The sequence below is a fragment of the Aptenodytes patagonicus genome, chromosome 1 (assembly GCF_965638725.1).
Source record: "Aptenodytes patagonicus chromosome 1, bAptPat1.pri.cur, whole genome shotgun sequence".
NCBI lineage: Eukaryota > Metazoa > Chordata > Aves > Sphenisciformes > Spheniscidae > Aptenodytes > Aptenodytes patagonicus.
In genome coordinates this window covers 1,539,736-1,557,245 of record NC_134949.1, presented here as the reverse complement: position 1 = coordinate 1,557,245, position 17,510 = coordinate 1,539,736, and the positions used below count along the sequence as shown (strand labels likewise).

General features: G+C 44.3%; 1 protein-coding gene across 1 annotated transcript in view; it reads left to right on the top strand.

Moving 5' to 3' along the window:
* Positions 1–17,510, top strand: part of EXOC4 (exocyst complex component 4) — a 423,725-nt gene that overhangs the window by 352,437 nt on the left and 53,778 nt on the right. The window contains exons 13-14 of the mRNA XM_076346465.1: positions 1,846–2,001; positions 12,964–13,142. Coding sequence (XP_076202580.1) covers positions 1,846–2,001; positions 12,964–13,142 — 335 coding nt within the window. The remainder of the gene's footprint in view (positions 1–1,845; positions 2,002–12,963; positions 13,143–17,510) is intronic.

Here is a 17,510-nt window from a genome sequence, read left to right as displayed (position 1 = left end):
CCCCATGCCTGGCAGTGTTTAAGAGGCATTTGGACAATGCCCTTAACTTTTGATCAGCCCTGAACTGGTCAGGCAGTTGGACTAGACAATCGTTGTAGGTCCCTTCCAACTGAAAAATAGTCTATTCTAGTCTATTCTAAATGGCTCTGCAGGGTCCACATTGAGCTGAGATGGGCTGAGCCAGCAGAGATACGTCCATACTGCGGCACCCAGCAACTCCAGTTCTTGGTTGACAGATCCAGTGTTGAATCTCTGCATCTTTTTGATGCACAAAGTTTCCGTCCATGTTGGAGAAGCCATTTCTTCTGGGGGACAGTAACAGAAAAAGATCTGTCTGGCATTTACACTTCTTCAGCCCCTTGCATTGCAGGACACAGCAATGCATTATTTCTAGGTGTCTTGTAGCCTTGTGAGCAAGGGGTGGTGGGTGTTTGAGGGGCAAACACAGGTCCCGGAGCCCTTTCTGTGTTTTTGCATAGTAGAAGGTGATCAGTCTCTTAGCACATGAGGGACATCTTGATTCTGTTGTTAAGCTGCAGCTAAGCCTCTCCATAGGAACAGGACCTCTGAGACCTTGTCTTTTCAGATGCTTCCTTCCTCAAGTCACACTGTGCTGGTTGTTCGGTGGGTTTGCCATGTTCCCATTACAGAGAGCAGAAAAGATCCCACTGCTGCCCATCAGAGAGGTCACCACCATGCTTTTGCTTTGAGTGATGTGGACGGGTGGCACCTGCTTCTTGGACTGGAGAAGCAGTCCAAACTGGTCACCATGCAAGGACCTCCTAGAAGAAGAACCTTCCAGATGCTCACCAGAGAAGGAAATCGGTGATAGGATCTAGAAGGAAACACCAGCAGCCCTAACTCCCACTTGCCTTTTCTAAGAGGTAGAAAAACACCTCCCAGATCCTTGCGGTCTACTGAACAACCCAAGAGTGGGAGGGGACTTTCCTCTCTCTGCTCACCAGTGTGCCAGTGAAGTAGCAAACATTGACGAGGACTATGCTGATGGTTGTTCCTGAGCAATCCTGACACAAAAAATAGGCAGCTAAGTGATTCCTCCAACTACAGCATCCCGTTTGTCTCCTGCAATTGCCAATGAGGATTTCAGATTAGTTACGCTGCCAAAAATATTAAACAGGGAAAGTCTTCCTAACTGGAATATGCTGTGAACAGTTGGACTTGATGATCATAAAGGTCTTTTCCAACCTAAACAATTCTATGATTCGATTCTATGATTCTATGATCTTTGATTCAATTTCACAAATACATACGATTCAGCTGAAATCTCAATTATTAGATGTTTTGGATGACTGGACAGAAGACCCGGGACCCTTCATTTCCTTTCATTGCTTCAGACCTGGTCCCCAAGCTGGGCCAGCTTGTGTGCGGTGAGCTGGTGGCTTCCACCCAGGTCTTCCTGGGCAGGTTTCCACGTTGCAGTCACAACACAATCAGCAGCAGCTGGCGAGCTCGATTGAGATTGCAGAAAACAAATGAGCCACGGAGAAACTACCTTCTCTCTCTTCTAGTACAGAATGACCTCCTCCGGTTGTGTAAATGATTGCAAGTTGAATGATTTCAAGGGTGGGGAGAATATAGCCTTTTTTCCCTTGAAGGACTCTAGCAAAGTACATCAAGAGTTGTGAGTTTGAGAGAATTTTATATCCTGTCCACCCGTGTTGCCGTGCTCTCCACACGAGCTCTTTGTTGAATTCCTCTTTGGACCCCTTCCTTAATGCTTAATGCACATTTGTATGTGATAGGGATTTTAATGAATATGTGCAGAATTGCATGAAAAGTACAATTTGCTTCGCACTGATGTGGTTATTGCTACTTTCCCTGTAGGAGCATCGTGCAGTCAGATGAAAAGCTGGTGATCAGCGCGTCCTGGGCTAAAGACGACGACATTAGCAGGCTCCTGAAATCTCTGCCCAACTGGAGCAACATGGCTCAGCCCAAGCAACTGAGACCCAAAAGAGAGGAGGAGGAAGACTTTATAAGGTAAAATATTGTATGAAGTTGTAAAAGGGTTTCAAGGAGAGTAGCAACAATGGTAAAACCTGCTGGAAACAAAGTAATTACAGTGTTTGCATAGCTGTTGTGTCCCCAGGTTTGAGAAGAGGTTGGGATGTGGTCTTTCCTCAAGTGGAATTAGGAAACTTGAGTCCACGTGCCGTTACGCTGCGTGATTTTAAAGCCAGGTACCAGCTTTGCTGAACCGAGAACTTCTTGTGCGTTGCCTGGATTTGGTTCTGTTGAGAACGAGAAATCGTTAGGGAAATTAATCTGGTTTGGGGATGTTTCAGGGCTTTGCTTATCAGTCGTACGATGGATTGGTGGATAAACCGTCCTGAAGCTCTTTGTCCTTCAAGAGAAAGGAAAAAGCAGAGCTGCTCCTCAGATGCAGCAAGGGCAGATGAGAGGGAGGCCATAGTTCAATAAGGAGGCTTCAGTGGCAGCGCCAGCTTGCTGCTTTCCTGACCTTATTGCTCATTTCTGCTCACTCTTGTTGCTCAGACGTGGATATTTGAAGAATCGTGCTTGTGAAACGAGTCAGGAAAGTGGCTGGGATTGGGGAGGGAAAGGAAGGGTCATTTTTAATTCAGGTAGATCCTTGTCCAGGTTGATGGTGCTTACCCTGATCACCCATGCAATGAAGAGAGCAGCAGTCTGTGACCTATTGGAGGGGCCAACTGGTTGTACTGGGCAGGAATTCCCAGAACTGGCGTCACCAAAGCTGTCCTCCATTTGAGCCATGACCTGGCGGTGTTTCTTCTCCGTCCCAACCCCAGGAGCTATGTAAGGAGAGTCAAATGAAAAATATTGGTACCTCCAGAGGGGATTCTTTCAGAGGCAACTTACTGTGTCCAAAACAGATTGTTTCTACCTTTTCTTTTCAGGCAAGTGAAAGCCTGTAAGTAGGCAGATTGCCTTTCCCTGCACACTGTAAATGGCTTAGTCTGAATTGTTGACGCATCCTGAAGAAACAGGTCCTCTTTGTCATTCCAGCGAGTCAAATAGCTTGTCTGCACATTCCCATCACTATTCATCACTTTCTTGATTGGCATTTGGCTATAAAACTGTAGGAGTAAGTGAAGCTGTTGAAAATTAAAGTCTAATTTGCCCAGATTGTCATTTTACTTATTCACTGAATGCAAGCACAGTAACATAAAGATGATGCAGTCTAGAGAGAGGAACGACGAAGATTATAAAATATGGCTAGTCACAGAAATGTTTGCTCATACTGCAGTGAGGATAATCAGCTTTGCCAGTGTTTTAAAAAATCTTCAGTGATAGTGGAAGGGTGAGGATGCAGAGCCCTTGGGATCCTTGTGCAGTCCGTGGGTTTTTTGAGATTCATGGATTGAGTCCTAGCCTCCATCTTTGCCTTCGCGTTTATCGTTTGTTTCTTGGCACAGAAAGGTGCTGGGATGCCCTCATGGCTCTTACTCTGATTTCTGAGCCATCAGTGTGGGACACCAGAGCTCCCGTGGCTGCAATGCTGGGTACTACTGGCTGAGCGTAACCTGCTAGTGTAAATTCCTGGCCAGGCTAAATCTGATGGCCAAGCTCAGTCTGATGCTAGCAGTGCCAACATTTTGATCCTAATAGGCATTCTATTCCAATATTGGCATTTTACTATCCATTAATTGAAGTATTTTGTGAAATTGTATCGGAGGTGTTGGAATGGAAAGCCTGTTAGGTCATCTACATTGAATTTACTGGGAAAAGCTCCTGTACTGTGCCTTTTTTTTTAGCCTAGACATTAAGACAAAGATCTTCTCCTGGTATCTGTTTGCACAGAGCATCATGTATTAAGCCTCAGCTCCTCAGAGCGCCGTGTGAATGCTCCTGTAGCATTAATTTAAATGATCATAATTGGTCTGGGCCAGTTTTAGCCATTGATGGTAAGTGACATGGCTTATAAACTTCGTCAAGAATCCGTGCATGGTTGAATAGATCTCTCCTGAAAGCTTCAAAATAAAATTAATTGCTTGTCCAACTTTTTTTATCTTCTTTCCATTTAAGCAGACTTTTTTCAGACTTTCTCCTAATACAAAGGAACATGATTTCTCTGCCGCTGTTGCTTCTTTCTCTTCCTCTTGGCGCTGCTGATGAATTGGGAATAATTCTCCCGTAGCCATCACTGCCTGAGCACTGCAGTGGAGCCAAAGGGAAATGGGTCCTGCAGATACCTTGGTTATTAGGGTCATGGCTGTGATGGGAGAGCCCGGGAGAGCTCATTTCATTCTCACTTTAACCATCCAAGATATTTAAAATCTTGATATACAGATATCCACCTGTGTTCACAGACCCCACTCCTCAGCTAGCAGGGACAGGACTAAGCATCCTTTCCTGGAAAGGAAGGTTTAAGCTTAGTGAAACATGGGAGCATGCTCTTTTTGGACATAAAACAAGGCTGACAGCAGTGCTTGAACTACTCGGCAGCATCCCTTTATGAAAGTTGCTAAATTAAATATGTCCTGAAAGTTTACCACCAGTTTTTGTACTGTGGCAGGAAGAGATATCAGTGCACAGTTTTCTTTCCCTCCCCCTCCCCAAGTTTCCTGTAACTCATTTGTGTAATTAAAAAGAAGAATCCAAACGCGATGTCTTTGCAAAAAATCCTCATGCATATCTGTGTTGACAGTGATTGATTTTGTTGTCTTAACCCGCCACTATCTCTTTTGCGAATAGATGTCAAAAGGCAGGGTAAGATACTAGCAGAATCTCCCCATTAATATTCTGGTGCGGTTGGCCAGACAAAGGGACCTGATTGAGCATATTATAGTAGCTCAGAACTTGGCAAGGGGAGAAAGGAAAGAAAAGTCATGCCTCTATTCGTATAATTAGTTTTTAAAGCTCTGAAGGCTATTTGGCACTGGGGTGAGTGTGAAATACGCTGCCCTTATCGCTTTAGAAAGGTTAGCCTTCAGTTCATTACTGAATCAGATACGTTGGTGATAAAATCCAAAGATGTATCATTTCCAGGTTTGCCTTTGGCGAGGAAAAGCAATGTAAAAAGAGCTTCAGATATGGTCGCGCTCGAGTTACAGCAGAAATTCTTGGGTTTCGGTGCAGCTCTGCAGCACAAGGGGTGGCAAGGGGCCCTGTGCACCCGAGGGGAACTATGTCTTCGGGGCGCTGAGGAAGGCGTGCTGGCAAGTCACGGGGCAACACATTTGCCTGGAAATCCCACGCTGGTCTGAAGATCACACCACAGCGCAGATTATTCTGGTTGCCGATCTGAGATACCAAACCTGTGTTAGGAGGGGGATGCTGATTCCCCTCTCACCTTTTGACTCCAGCAAGCTCCTGAACACCGAACTTGGGATCAGATTCTCAGGCTAAAGTTCATGGAGCAATAAAAAAAACACTTCTCAGCATCTCCATGTACCACATGACTTTTCCTTTCACTGCTTTTGTTTTTTTAATGAGGATAACCCTGACTGCAGGGTGCTCCACCTGCCTGCTGCTTCCTCCCCTGCATGTCCTGTTCACTTGCGGATGCTCATCCTCACTTGCTCTGCCCCAAAAGGAGAGGGTGTATTTGAGCAACGTGGAAGGATACCTCTGCAACGGCAGATCCTTCACCAAATCATCCCAAATGGCATTGGTCAGGACAGTTACCCTATCCCTGCTGCTTATTGGGATCTCTTCTCTTCCCTTGGTTTAGTTGATGCTGCTCCTCAGATTGTACTTCCAATGTAAAAGTGGAGCCTGCGTGCAGATGAGGGTCTGCTTTGGAAATGTGTCACTATTGGACAAGACAAAAATGTCAGGCTAAAGGAAGAGAGCAGGGATGGGCTAAAGGGTGTCCCTTCAGAAGGCATGATGGGAGCGAGAAAGGTGCCCTCCGGTTTTGGATATGTATTGGGACTGTGTCGTGGGACCCACTAGCTCGCCTCAGCTCCCTTGGGGCATGCAGCACATCTCACCTGTGCCCTGGGAGAGCACATCATCCACCCAACGGCAGCAAAGACACCGGGGTACCCGCCAGAGAATGAAATCTCCTCTCCTTTCCTTTTCATGGGGCAGAGCGCGCATAGCTGATGGTGGGCGATCAAGCACGTCTGTACTCCAAATGCAAAGCTTTGGTTAGCCCTGGAGCAAGATGCAGAGTTAAAGGAGCTAGTGGTCTGAGGCATGATTTTGCACCGCAGCGAATTAGAAAGGCTCCCATGAGCTCTTCCCCAGAGGGTGCTTGAGGGCAGTAAACTCGGGAGGTTGGTACAGAGCTCCTAGGATCGGTCACAGCTTGAATTACTTCAGCTGTTTCCAAAGGGATCAACATTCTGTAAACTTCCCATTGTGTAAATAAACAGTCTGTGCAAGCCCAGAAAGCAGAATTGGGAATGAGCTGGGACAATTTGCATTGGACCGTCAAGTCCTTCCCTCGGTGCAAAGGGAGAGCCATGATGGCAGAAGCATGGAGTTCAGGTCCTACCTTGGGGTAGGGTGGTCTTCTCTTGTTCCACCTCTCTGGGCAGCAAGAAGGCACTGGCCAAGGTTTTCATCAAAAGCTGAATCTCAGGCTGTTCCATCTGCTGCCTGGTGGGTGGTTTTTGTAGTGTTGGGTTTGGAGCTTTCCATTATTTTTATTCTCTTTTGCTGTCTTAGTGCTTCTCCTGCCGCATGATCCTTTTCTGAAACCTGGATGTTTTATGGGAGGCTTTTCCCTTTCTTTACCTCTTAGCTCTCCCTCCCATTCTCAGTTGTAGCTTTTCTGTCTCTCTTTCCTTGTTTCTTTTTCTCTCAAGTATAAAAGATCTCCCTCCAATTTCTCAGGCTCTATTTATTATATTCACAGTGCTTTTAAAGGGTGAAAGGATGATTTTGGAAGATTGGCAGCAGGCTGTAGACCTTTTTTCCCTCTACTGGGACTATGAATCTGAGCGTACCATAGGTGTGAGTCATTTCCATTTGATGACAGTCTACTCCTTTATGTGAAATGGGTTTCTAGATCACTCTTTTGGATCCTACGGGAAAATGTGCTTCATCGTGAGCACAGCAGATACTAAATCCTATTGCTACTGGGAGTCTCATCTGAGAGGTGTAAAATTGAGTGAGCACCTGGATCTTCACAGGGCACCTCCGTATCCGAGAAGTTTCCCTCTGCCTTTGCTTGTCTTGTGAAGGCAAAGAAGTTTTGGAGGATTTGGGCTGGATTTGGGGTTTTTTGAGGATTACATATATTCTGAACCTGAATCCAGGAAGAATCTCCCAGCTTCAGATTCATTAATCCTACAAATTGCATTGTCTATTGAAATGAGCACAGTGATGCCCAGCTCTTCCACCGTACTTTTTCTGGGTGATGTGTGTGCCCCTAAACTGCGTAGCAGGGATGGAGGGGGAAGGCAGAGCGGAAACGTGGCGATTCAGCTTCTCCACAAAGATTTAATAACAGCTCCTGCTTTAATAAGATTCTGTATCGCTAAATCACATCATTAGAGCTACACAATATACTCCAAGACACTTCCTTGTCTGCTGTGATAAATTGTATAATATAAACTTAACAAGACCAGAATATTCAAATAAATTTAAGCGAGAAGATGGCGTGTGATGTGACAGCTTAAAATTGTCAATTAGTGATGTCTGCTTTTTGACAGTGTTGCGACCTCTCAGCAGAGATTTGGAGCTGCCGGGGAGTGCTGGCGCCGATCGCGCCGGTCCCTAATAGAGATGCACAAATTGTTGTCGAGGCTTTGTAAATCCCGATGAACCTCAAATCTGGGTCATTTTTAGGGTGGGCTAGATCTTCAGTCCTTTAAAGCCGAATACCTCAAGTTGGCGGGGTGAATTTATATCCACTGAGGATCCTTTGCAGCAGCTTTTCATCAGGACTACAATGCTGTTTGGACATGCTGCAAAAAGTGTCCTCATGTGCTGAATTTTTAAAATACCTTCAGGTGCTGAATCTTTGAAACAAGTGAAATGGCATCTTCTGCAGGAAGATGGCTGGGCTGGGTTTTATTGTTCTTGCGGCAGCAAATCATTTCAGAGGGCTTCCCTTTGCAGAAAAAGCCCACGTGGGTTACTTGTTTTGGTGCTTGCACGATTTTGTTATGATTGTTGAACAAATTCTGGTGCAAGATGAAGTGACAAACCACCTTCTCTCTCTTTCTCTATAAATAAGAACATAATAGGAATTTCTTTGAATTTGTCAAGGGGAAATCTGTCTGCCTGGGTAGTTTCTATATGCAGTTTTTAAGCACGGTCTCCAGGCTGACTTGTGGCTCAAGTGCAGGAACAGAAAACAAATGGATTATAGAAATTTCTATATGACATAAATACATAGAAAAATCTACTGATCCGAAAGAATCTGCAAAGGTGCAATGAAACTGATGCGAATACTATCATTATAATCTTTCCATTATAATGCGTATCATGTTTTGAGACTGTATATATAATATACTATATGTATTTTAAGTGCTTTATATTAGGTAGCAGATTGAGTTGTTATACAGCAAGCTTTTTACCCAGTAATTGTTTTCACTAACATTTTCATGGATGTTCAATTTAATGTGGTTTTGATCCAACACCGTGACAAAGCAGTAATCCTTGTTTTGCCAGCTCTTCCTAGAGCATTTGCATCTTTGTCCTGTTCACACTTTAATAGATATTTTTAGGATATTTCCTCTACAGCCACAGCTCTGCCCGCTGCTCTTAGCAGCGGTTTAAATTCATTTTGTTACTTCTCCTCTGCAAGCATCCGACGCTCAGCGGAAAGCATCCCTCCGAGGTCTGCGGTCGAGAGGGTGTGAGAAAGGACAGTAGGTCCACGTTGGGTCAGTGTGTTCCTGGGGGGGCTCCCAAGGGGGTTGCTTGGTGTGTCCCCCTCCTCCTACAGCTCCACGCACCCTCCCAGTGAGCTTTTTCCTTGGCGTTATTTGCCGAAGGGATAATTGACACTAATTTCTTGGCAGAGAAAAGGGAGAGGAGCAGTAAGTGAACGTAAAGCTGCTGCCAAGGGTACATGAGAGACCTCCTACCTCGTTCTGCAGTATTGATGTGGACACTTGGCTGCTTTTCAGCCCTGCTCTGGCACGGTCAGAGTGCCTTAAACGTAGCACAGGTCATCTTGATTTATCACACATGCTCTTCCCTGGCCTTTCTTCCCTCGCATACGAGTTTCCCGTCCTCTCATGTATATGCTGAAATAAGGATGAGGGGAAGCCTTGTATATTGTCATCAGTCCCTCTGCTTCCAGGCAGTTTACCTCAATAGGTTGTTTGATTTTATTAACAGCTCATCCTTTAGAAACTTCATCATTGCTCTTGGTTGCTGGAGGAGAGGAGGGGGAAGCCGGTCTGCCTGCAGAAGACTTCTTTGGGGAACCAGGACACTGGCCTCTCCCCATCCCTGCTGGTACCATGCCAAGGATGCCCTATGCATCCTCTACGGTATCCATGAGACCTAAAGCGGATGCATTGCTGGTCACTGTGTTTGGAAAGTAAAAAAAAATATAGAAATTAAGATGGTTTAACAAAGGGAAACAAAATGAGGTGCTTAGTTAATCCGACGATTAAGCTAGCGCAGCCGGCCTGCTCTGACAAAGTGGAGATTTAAGAGTGAACCCTATTGCAGTGCATACAAATCCCGTGGGAACGGAGGCTAAAGGGCAATGAAGCGGTGCGGCACCAGCATCAGATATCGGCATAAGGAAGGGTGAGCTCCCACAAAGAAACAGCTGGACAGTGAAGAAAGGCACTTGAATTTGCTTTATTCACAGTGTAGTTGATATGCACTATTAATCTCCGTCTTGAGCGTGGGTATATGCACAGCTGAATTAATTGCAGGAGAGTGGAGCGTTGCCTTTTGTTACAGTTCTGTAAAACACTCTGTTATGAACCACTTGGTTATGAGGTTTTCTCGCTTTCTAAAATATATCATCTCCGTTACTGGAAATTTCCATCTTTGGGTGCTCACCAAAAGTTGCAGGATCTTTTACTGTTCTCAGACGCTTTGGCAAAGTCCAAAGCAAATTTCATGGGTAAGGTAGGATGGGATTTAAGTTTTCAAAATCGTGGTAATTCAAACCAAGGGTACCCACTGAACCATCAGAAACTCGTAAATTAAACGCAGAAGGTGGCTGCAGATCTCTTTGTGCTGGCTCTTGTCTTAGGTACACACAGATACAAATGTGACAAGTATTGGCTGAAACCTGTATGGGAATCGAAGGTCTGAAGATGCCGTTTTAATGCGGGTATTCAAAAGAGCAGAGTTAAGGTTGGATATTCAGTTGATTTGGTTTTTTATATCCTTCCCGTTAAGTGTTTAGCCTTGCAAATTTATTAAAGACAAAGGCATGTAGTGAATATTCTCTCAAGCAGGCATCCAGAACACGAGCAAAAATTTGCTTCAGGGAGACATTTGCTGACAGCAGGTTTAAATTGAAATTACAGGAATCCACCAGAACTCTTTAAAGTTGTCTTCTAAAAGGGAGTTACTTGCTGAAGGTTGTCTCTATTATAGGTTTCAGTTTGTGCGAAAGAGTGAATTGGGGTTTCTGCAGTCAAGGATATGTACTAAAGAAAACAACTGAATATATTTGCTGCCCTTTTGATGCAAACTTCTGTTGGTTTAGAGCGAGTGGCAGAATCGCATTGATCCCAACAACATTTTAGAGTATAGCTTCCCGTAGAAGACCTTATTTGTATTCCTCCCAGGAGCAAAAGTAGGAAATACACCCTGCTTTGTATTATATAGATTTTTCCCAGCCTGACTGAAAGCACTGTATTATTCATGCACAGGCTATCCATCCAAAGTGGTGCCAAAACTGTTTCTCTTTGCGTGTGGGAAGGCAGAAGAGTTGTCCCTGCAATAAAAACAAATTTGTAATCGCGGTTGTGGGCAGTGGCGTGGTAGTGACTCCTCATTTAACAGCTCTCAAATTGTGGTTCCCAAAGAAGTGCTTTTTCTGTGGCATTTTGTATTGCAAAGCCGTGTTAACGAAGGTAGAAATTCACCAGATGTTTCATTTCTTATTTTTCTGAGTGATTATCATAGAATCATACAATCATAGAATCATTTAGGTTGGAAAAGATCTTGAAGATCATCGAGTCCAACCGCAAACCTAACACTGCCAAGATTGATGCAGTTGCCAGTGGGATTTGATAGTCTAAGTCAACAGGAGTGGTTTGGTTAGAGGGGAAAAAGCATATCTATGAAAAATCTTTGGCTCCACAGGAACAGGTGAGGATATCTGAGTGTTTGTGGGTGGGTAGAGCCAAGTGAAGTGTTTCATGTTTGCTGTAGAAGTCAATAACGTGTTTTACTTGAAAGAATGATCGTGCTCTGCCGAAAAAAAAATGGTCTAGCCCGGCTATGAGCTTGTCCACCCGGTTCAACCTTGTATTCACCTTCAAACGCCCATTTGGACTTTGGATGAGTCGCTCAGCTGTCCTCACTCTCCAAAGTTTTGTAGCCTCTTATGACTATCTAAGAAATGCCCAGTCAGGGGGGCTTGTTAAGGGCTTTCCTGAGGTTCAGAAAGGATTTAATCTATTTTCAATAGCCAGAGTGGATCAAAGTTAAGCCCATCTTACAGAGAGGAAGAACAGCTGAATTACCACTGCCATAGTCCACTGGAGTTGGAGATGTTCCTCTGTCTCAGTCCTCAGACACAGCCAACAGATAAGGATTCCTCCCAAGCCATAGCATGCGGGATACAGCCTAAGGCAGCATATTTTTTGTTGTCAAGCTGAAGAAAATCCTCGAAGAGACTTTTTTAATGAAGGCTATTTTTATTTTTTGCCTTTGATGAATTCAATTGAGCAATTTAAAACCATTTCAGGGTGGTGGTTTTTTTTTTTTTCTCCTCAAGTGACAGTGAAGTCCCACAAATCTAGGGAGACGCTGGCAATAAAACTACTTAGATAGTATATAAAATGCCACTGATGGGATTATTTTGCTGCAGCTCGTTGCAGCTATTATGCTCAGCAGCATGATTCCTCATTGTAAGTTCATAAAAGAGCTAATGACAGGAAGTGGAGATTTGCAAAGTTGAATGAAAGTGGAATGCAAATTCATAACAAAAAGAGCAACTAATGATGGGAAGAGTGTACTGAGGACCATGGCAAATGTGCTGTCACTTAGAGTCTTTCAATGAAATGCACTTGGTTTCAGCCAGGAGCTATTGTAATTAGATGTAGAAACCGTGTCCTGATTTTCTCCATCCTGATGGTACACAAAAAGTCATGCCGGAGTCTCCTCCTTTACCTGCAAAAGCAATGAGAATATTTGCCATGCAAATACTTCTGGGATAAAACCAAACGTGCTCTTCATGGAGACAAGTGTCAGGAAAGCTAAGTCTGAATGCAAAAGATGGAACGTGACAGTGGAGTGAGCAGTTACACACCTTGAAAGAACTTTTTTCAGCTTTTTGGGGGTAAACACGTTTGTCTTGGTCATCATTTTTCACGGTGCTATCTCTGTGCCGGTAAAATAATGCACGGACTGATATTCAAAATCATTTGTTTGTCACTTTGTCATGATAAGCCATCAGGTTTCACAGGAGATTTCTTTTGATAGATGTGTGAAAAAAAAGTGAATCAGCGATTGGAAGAGCTGATTTACAAGGGAAGATTAAAAGTACTGCATGTGCATTATTTATACGTATCCCAGGGTGACACGGAAAGCACCTGCATGTCTCAGCAAGGTGTAAATGCTGGGTGGGGCGAAGAGGTGTGAGAGCTGATTGGGATGACGTTTGCAACTATGAGGAATGAAGTGAAATTCAGAGATTGTAAATGCAGGGAGAAGGACAGAAAAAAACCTCCCTGAGATAGAGGTGTTATTCACTGTAACAAGACTTCAAAAACTCCACCAGACAACGTTCTTGAGACCCCACGCTGGAACAGTTCTACATTGGCTGGTTTGACCTTCTCCACAGTGCAACTCATGTCTTCCCCTTGCTGTCCTGTGCTGTATTTCTGAGGGTGGCTTTGGTTTGCATTTCAGGGCTGCTTTCGGCAAAGAGTCAGAAGTTCTCATTGGCAACCTGGGAGATAAACTCATCCCTCAACAGGAGATCCTGAGGGACGTCAGCGACCTGAAGGCCTTGGCCAACATGCACGAGAGCCTGGAGTGGTTAGCAGGTCGCACCAAGGCAGCCTTCTCCAACCTCTCATCCACCCAGAGTAAGTAGCTCCCACAGGAGAACCTTTGTCTTGGAAATGGAAACCAGCATAAATCCGCGATTTTAGCAGGAGTGGGCATCTTTTGTTCTCGATTTCAAAGCGGCTTTATGTCAGAGGGAAGTAGAAAGCAAAGCAGTTCCATCTCTTTCTTCCTAGTCAATGCTGTGGTGTGACATCTGCTCAGACTGTGGTGGGCACCACGTGAGGGTGCCAGGAGCATCACTTCTGGTATAACCTCTGACGGGTCTTTCAATGCTTGAGCTTTTCAGCAGTCCCTGCTAATGATATTGCACAGGAGCAGGTGTCAGTGCCAAGACAGGTTTCATTTTCTTTAAAGCATCCTAGATTGCTGAATATTTAAAAATATATGTGTATTATAAATTCAGTAGAGAAATTGAACAGATCTTAATGAGGAATGCCCTAACGTGCACGTCACTGGGGCACAGATGCTCAGCCTGCAAAGGCAGAAGGAACCCTTGGTGAACCGAGGTGCCAGGAAGGCAGAGACAGGGGAGCCTGGAGACACCACTTCTGTTCCTGGCTGTCTAGGATTGCCTGCACTACCTTTGTGAGATCATTTCGCTTCTCTGTGCTTCAGTTTTCGTTCCTTCCCCTGGGGAATAGTGATTTTTTCTGTCTGGAAAGTGCTAGAGACGTGATTAGTGTTTGCTTCTCTTCTTATCGCTGTCATTGGCGTTGTCTGCACGGGGTCGTGTTCAGAGGACGGTTGTGGCTGTGCCCCAGAAGTAGAGCTCGGCATAAACAGACCTCAGCTCTGCTGCTTTCCACTGATGCCCTTCCACTGTTACTAACTTGTGAGGAGTCACCTGTAGCTCAGCTGACATGGGATTAAGCTTCTCCTAGGACCAGGAGTTTGGGTCTCACCTGCCTACCAAGACATTCCCAATAGCTATTCTGTGTCACAGGTTGACCCTGGGGAGGTGGCCGTGCATTTGTTAGAGCACTTCATGTTGCCCTAGATCCCTGTAATAAAATACTGTGTGTTTTACAAATATTGAACATCCCCTGTTGTCTAGGGGTTATATTAAATGCAGCTGCATCGGGTGTGGAAGGAGGCATCTACGCTGTGCTGTAGGTGAGGAGCAGAGGAGAAGAAAAGCACCGCGTAAAAAAATCCGCACAGCTTGGTGGGATCCCAGGACACATGGGGACGTAGTGAGGATACATGGCATTTCTGCAGTTTGTCTTGCAAATGGGGAGCAGAGTCCTGGGGGAAGGTACCCACAGGGGCGCAGGACTGTGGGCAGCCAGATCTTCTGAGCTCTCGTGGGAATTTGGCATTGAAAATCACCTCAGCCTTATTTTCTGGGAAGTGATGGGGGAAATTTGCTGGTGCAAAATAAAGTCATAGTGTTTTATCGCCGTTAAAATAATTGTCCCTCGACAGCAGAGCATCTCTGGTTGACTGACAATCCTTCCTATGGTTTATAACTCTGCTCTAGAGCAGGACCTTTAAACTGTTTACTCCAGCTGTCCGCGATCAGTTTGTTGCGATCCAGAATCATAGAATCATAGAATCATTGAGGTTGGAAAAGACCTCTAAGATCATCGAGTCCAACCATCGACCCAACACCACCATGCCCACTAAACCATGTCCCTAAGCGCCTCATCTACTCGTCTTTTAAATACCTCCAGGGATGGTGACTCAACCACTTCCCTGGGCAGCCTGTTCCAATCTTTAACCACTCTTTCAGTAAAGACATTTTTCCTCACGTCCAATCTAAACCTCCCCTGGCACAACTTGAGGACATTTCCTCTCATCCTATCGCTTGTTACTTGGGAGAAGAAACTGGATAATTAAGATTATACAATCAGCTAACAATTAAAGACCCAAAATACTACGGGTAGCTTTAATATTCCTGTAACCCATACTTTGAGTTCTCAATACCTGAGTGACAAGAAGAATTGCTGTGCTCTCACAGGGTGTACTTCAGAAGATTATAAAAAAAAATAAAACCCAATGGAAAATGCTATCAAAGTTCAGTAGCCAAATATTTATTCACAGAACTTTAGTTACCGGGAGAGTTCTTGGGGCTGAGGAGGTGTGCTCTGACAGTCAAAGATGTTAAAAATAAAAACATCATTTATAATTTCAGTTCTAGTTGAAACTCAATTTTTTTAATAAATCAGTATTTTCCAAACATAAAAGGGCATAAGCGTGACTTTCAGGCTTCTGAGAGGACATTACATGCAGCAGTGAATAAACATAAAAGTACGAAGTGTAATATTTCACTTGGCAGCGTCCTCCTGACAATAAAAATTCATCTTCCTTTGTAATAACTTTATACCAATGCACTAAAATGTCTGTACACAAATGCCAGGAGTATCTGAAACAAGAGGAAGAACGAGCAGTGTTAGAAAATGATAGAGGCTGTTGACCTCATGGTTATAAATGAAACCTGGTGGAGTATATCTCATAAATGGAACATCAGTAGAGCTGACTGCAACCTATATGAGAGAAGTAAAAGTGATGCCGTGGGGCAGAGGTGGTGATACAAGTCAGATGTATTTACAAATCCAGCAAGCTACGATGACATACAGGGGAGTGCAATTCTTTTGGAGAAGAATAGGAAGAATAAACAACAGAGGAAAAATGAGATGAGATGTCTCTTTCCATCCCACCTGGACAGGGGGAGAAGAGCAATGCAAATGTGCTCGGACTGAGCTGAGAGGAGGAAGAATTAAAACGACCTGTTGGTTCAAAGATTCATACCATGTTAATGCCATAATGCTCAACTGTCATACGAGTTATCTTGTTCTTTCCTGTCGCGGTTTGATCATCTGAATTTCTGAGTATCTCATTGCTGGAAGCCACAGCATGTTAATGAGCATCAGGGGGAGGGAGGGAGGAAGGGAAATAACTGACCAAAAGTAAAGCTAAAGAAAGGGGGTTTCTGCCACGCACTGAAGCTCACCAAATTCAGATTCAGATCACCATAAGTGCAGCCAGCTTTGTCACTTCAGCATCGGTAACTTTGACTTTAAGACATGCCCACGTGAAACCCAAGCGTTCCAGGTCAATGCAACTGGAATCCGTGGTTCATCATATGCAAGTCAACGGGCCGTTAGTCACCCAGCTCGCTTTTTGGGTAGCTGACTTTGGGCAGACGGCAGTTGTTACACTCCTTTGAGCAACTCTGTCTTCTGCTTTATTTTTCTCCTTGGACTAGATGCTACATTGAAGTGTCTATGCTTGAACAAGAGCAGTAATGCCATTAACTGGTAGCGGTGGTGGGGTTTTATCTTCCGTGCTTACCACATGTTGGGCCAATGCATGATGAGAACACACGTCCAGGTCTTTGATGGTTTCTTTTTTCTGTCCCAGCAACTTGAGATTAAATCTTGGTCCCACTCAGGGCATCATCAAAGCTCTTGGGGAGCGATTGGGACCAGAATTTTCGGTGCAATGCCAGAAATACTGTAATCTCCAACAAGTCCATGACATGGTGGTGGTGGCCCTGTATTCCTTCCCTGTAGAAAGTCAGTAGCTTTTCCAGCAAAGCTTCCTTGGCTGCGAATGGGCAATTTCTAGGCATAGCTATAGGTATTCAGAAACGACAAGGTGGAGTTGGGCAGGTATGGACATGTTTTGGGAAATCCTAAAAAGGGGGCTACCTGTTGGTGGCTTTTTGGTTAGGCTGTCAAAAGGCCCCTTCCTAGAGATAAAAATTCAACAACCGTTTGCTGCGGATGTGCCACAATTATCACTCATTTAAAAACAGTCTTGCTAATAGAGTGTTTTATCATGCTGGGCAGTCTCTGCATTCTTCATTATTTAGTGTTTGCTAAGCTGATGGCTCTTCCATGGCTCTTCCCTTATCTGCACTCCTTCAGAATTGGATTTTATATTTTCTGAACCAGTCAGATATGACAAAGTCATTTTCTTTTGCTCTTGTCTTTTGAGGGAATACAAACTTCTTTTTAACAATAACCATTTAAGGATTAAAGTTGCTGGAAGAAGATGAATTAACTGAGGAAGTCAAGTAAATTTTAAATAGGTTTTCTATGAAAGTGGAAGTAGGGTGTCCTCTCCTCTTCCTCTCCTGCTTCTCTGCAGATGCAACATACACTCATCCTTTTCCCTTGCCAGAGCTTCAGCCTTCTGAAGCCCTCTGAATATTTTACAAAGAAGGAATTATTATGCACGATGAAGGAGTTGGGACAATCTTTACATTTTTAAGATGGTTGCATGCTGTGTGTAGGTAGGAAGATGAAAGATTAGCCATTAGCTTACTGAGTTGCAGCTACCCTTTTAAATTCAGCCAGCTGTTGGCATCTCATAACTTCAGATCGTTGTAGTCAGCAGTTCACAACTGACTGGCTTAAACGTTGAATTTGAAATCACTT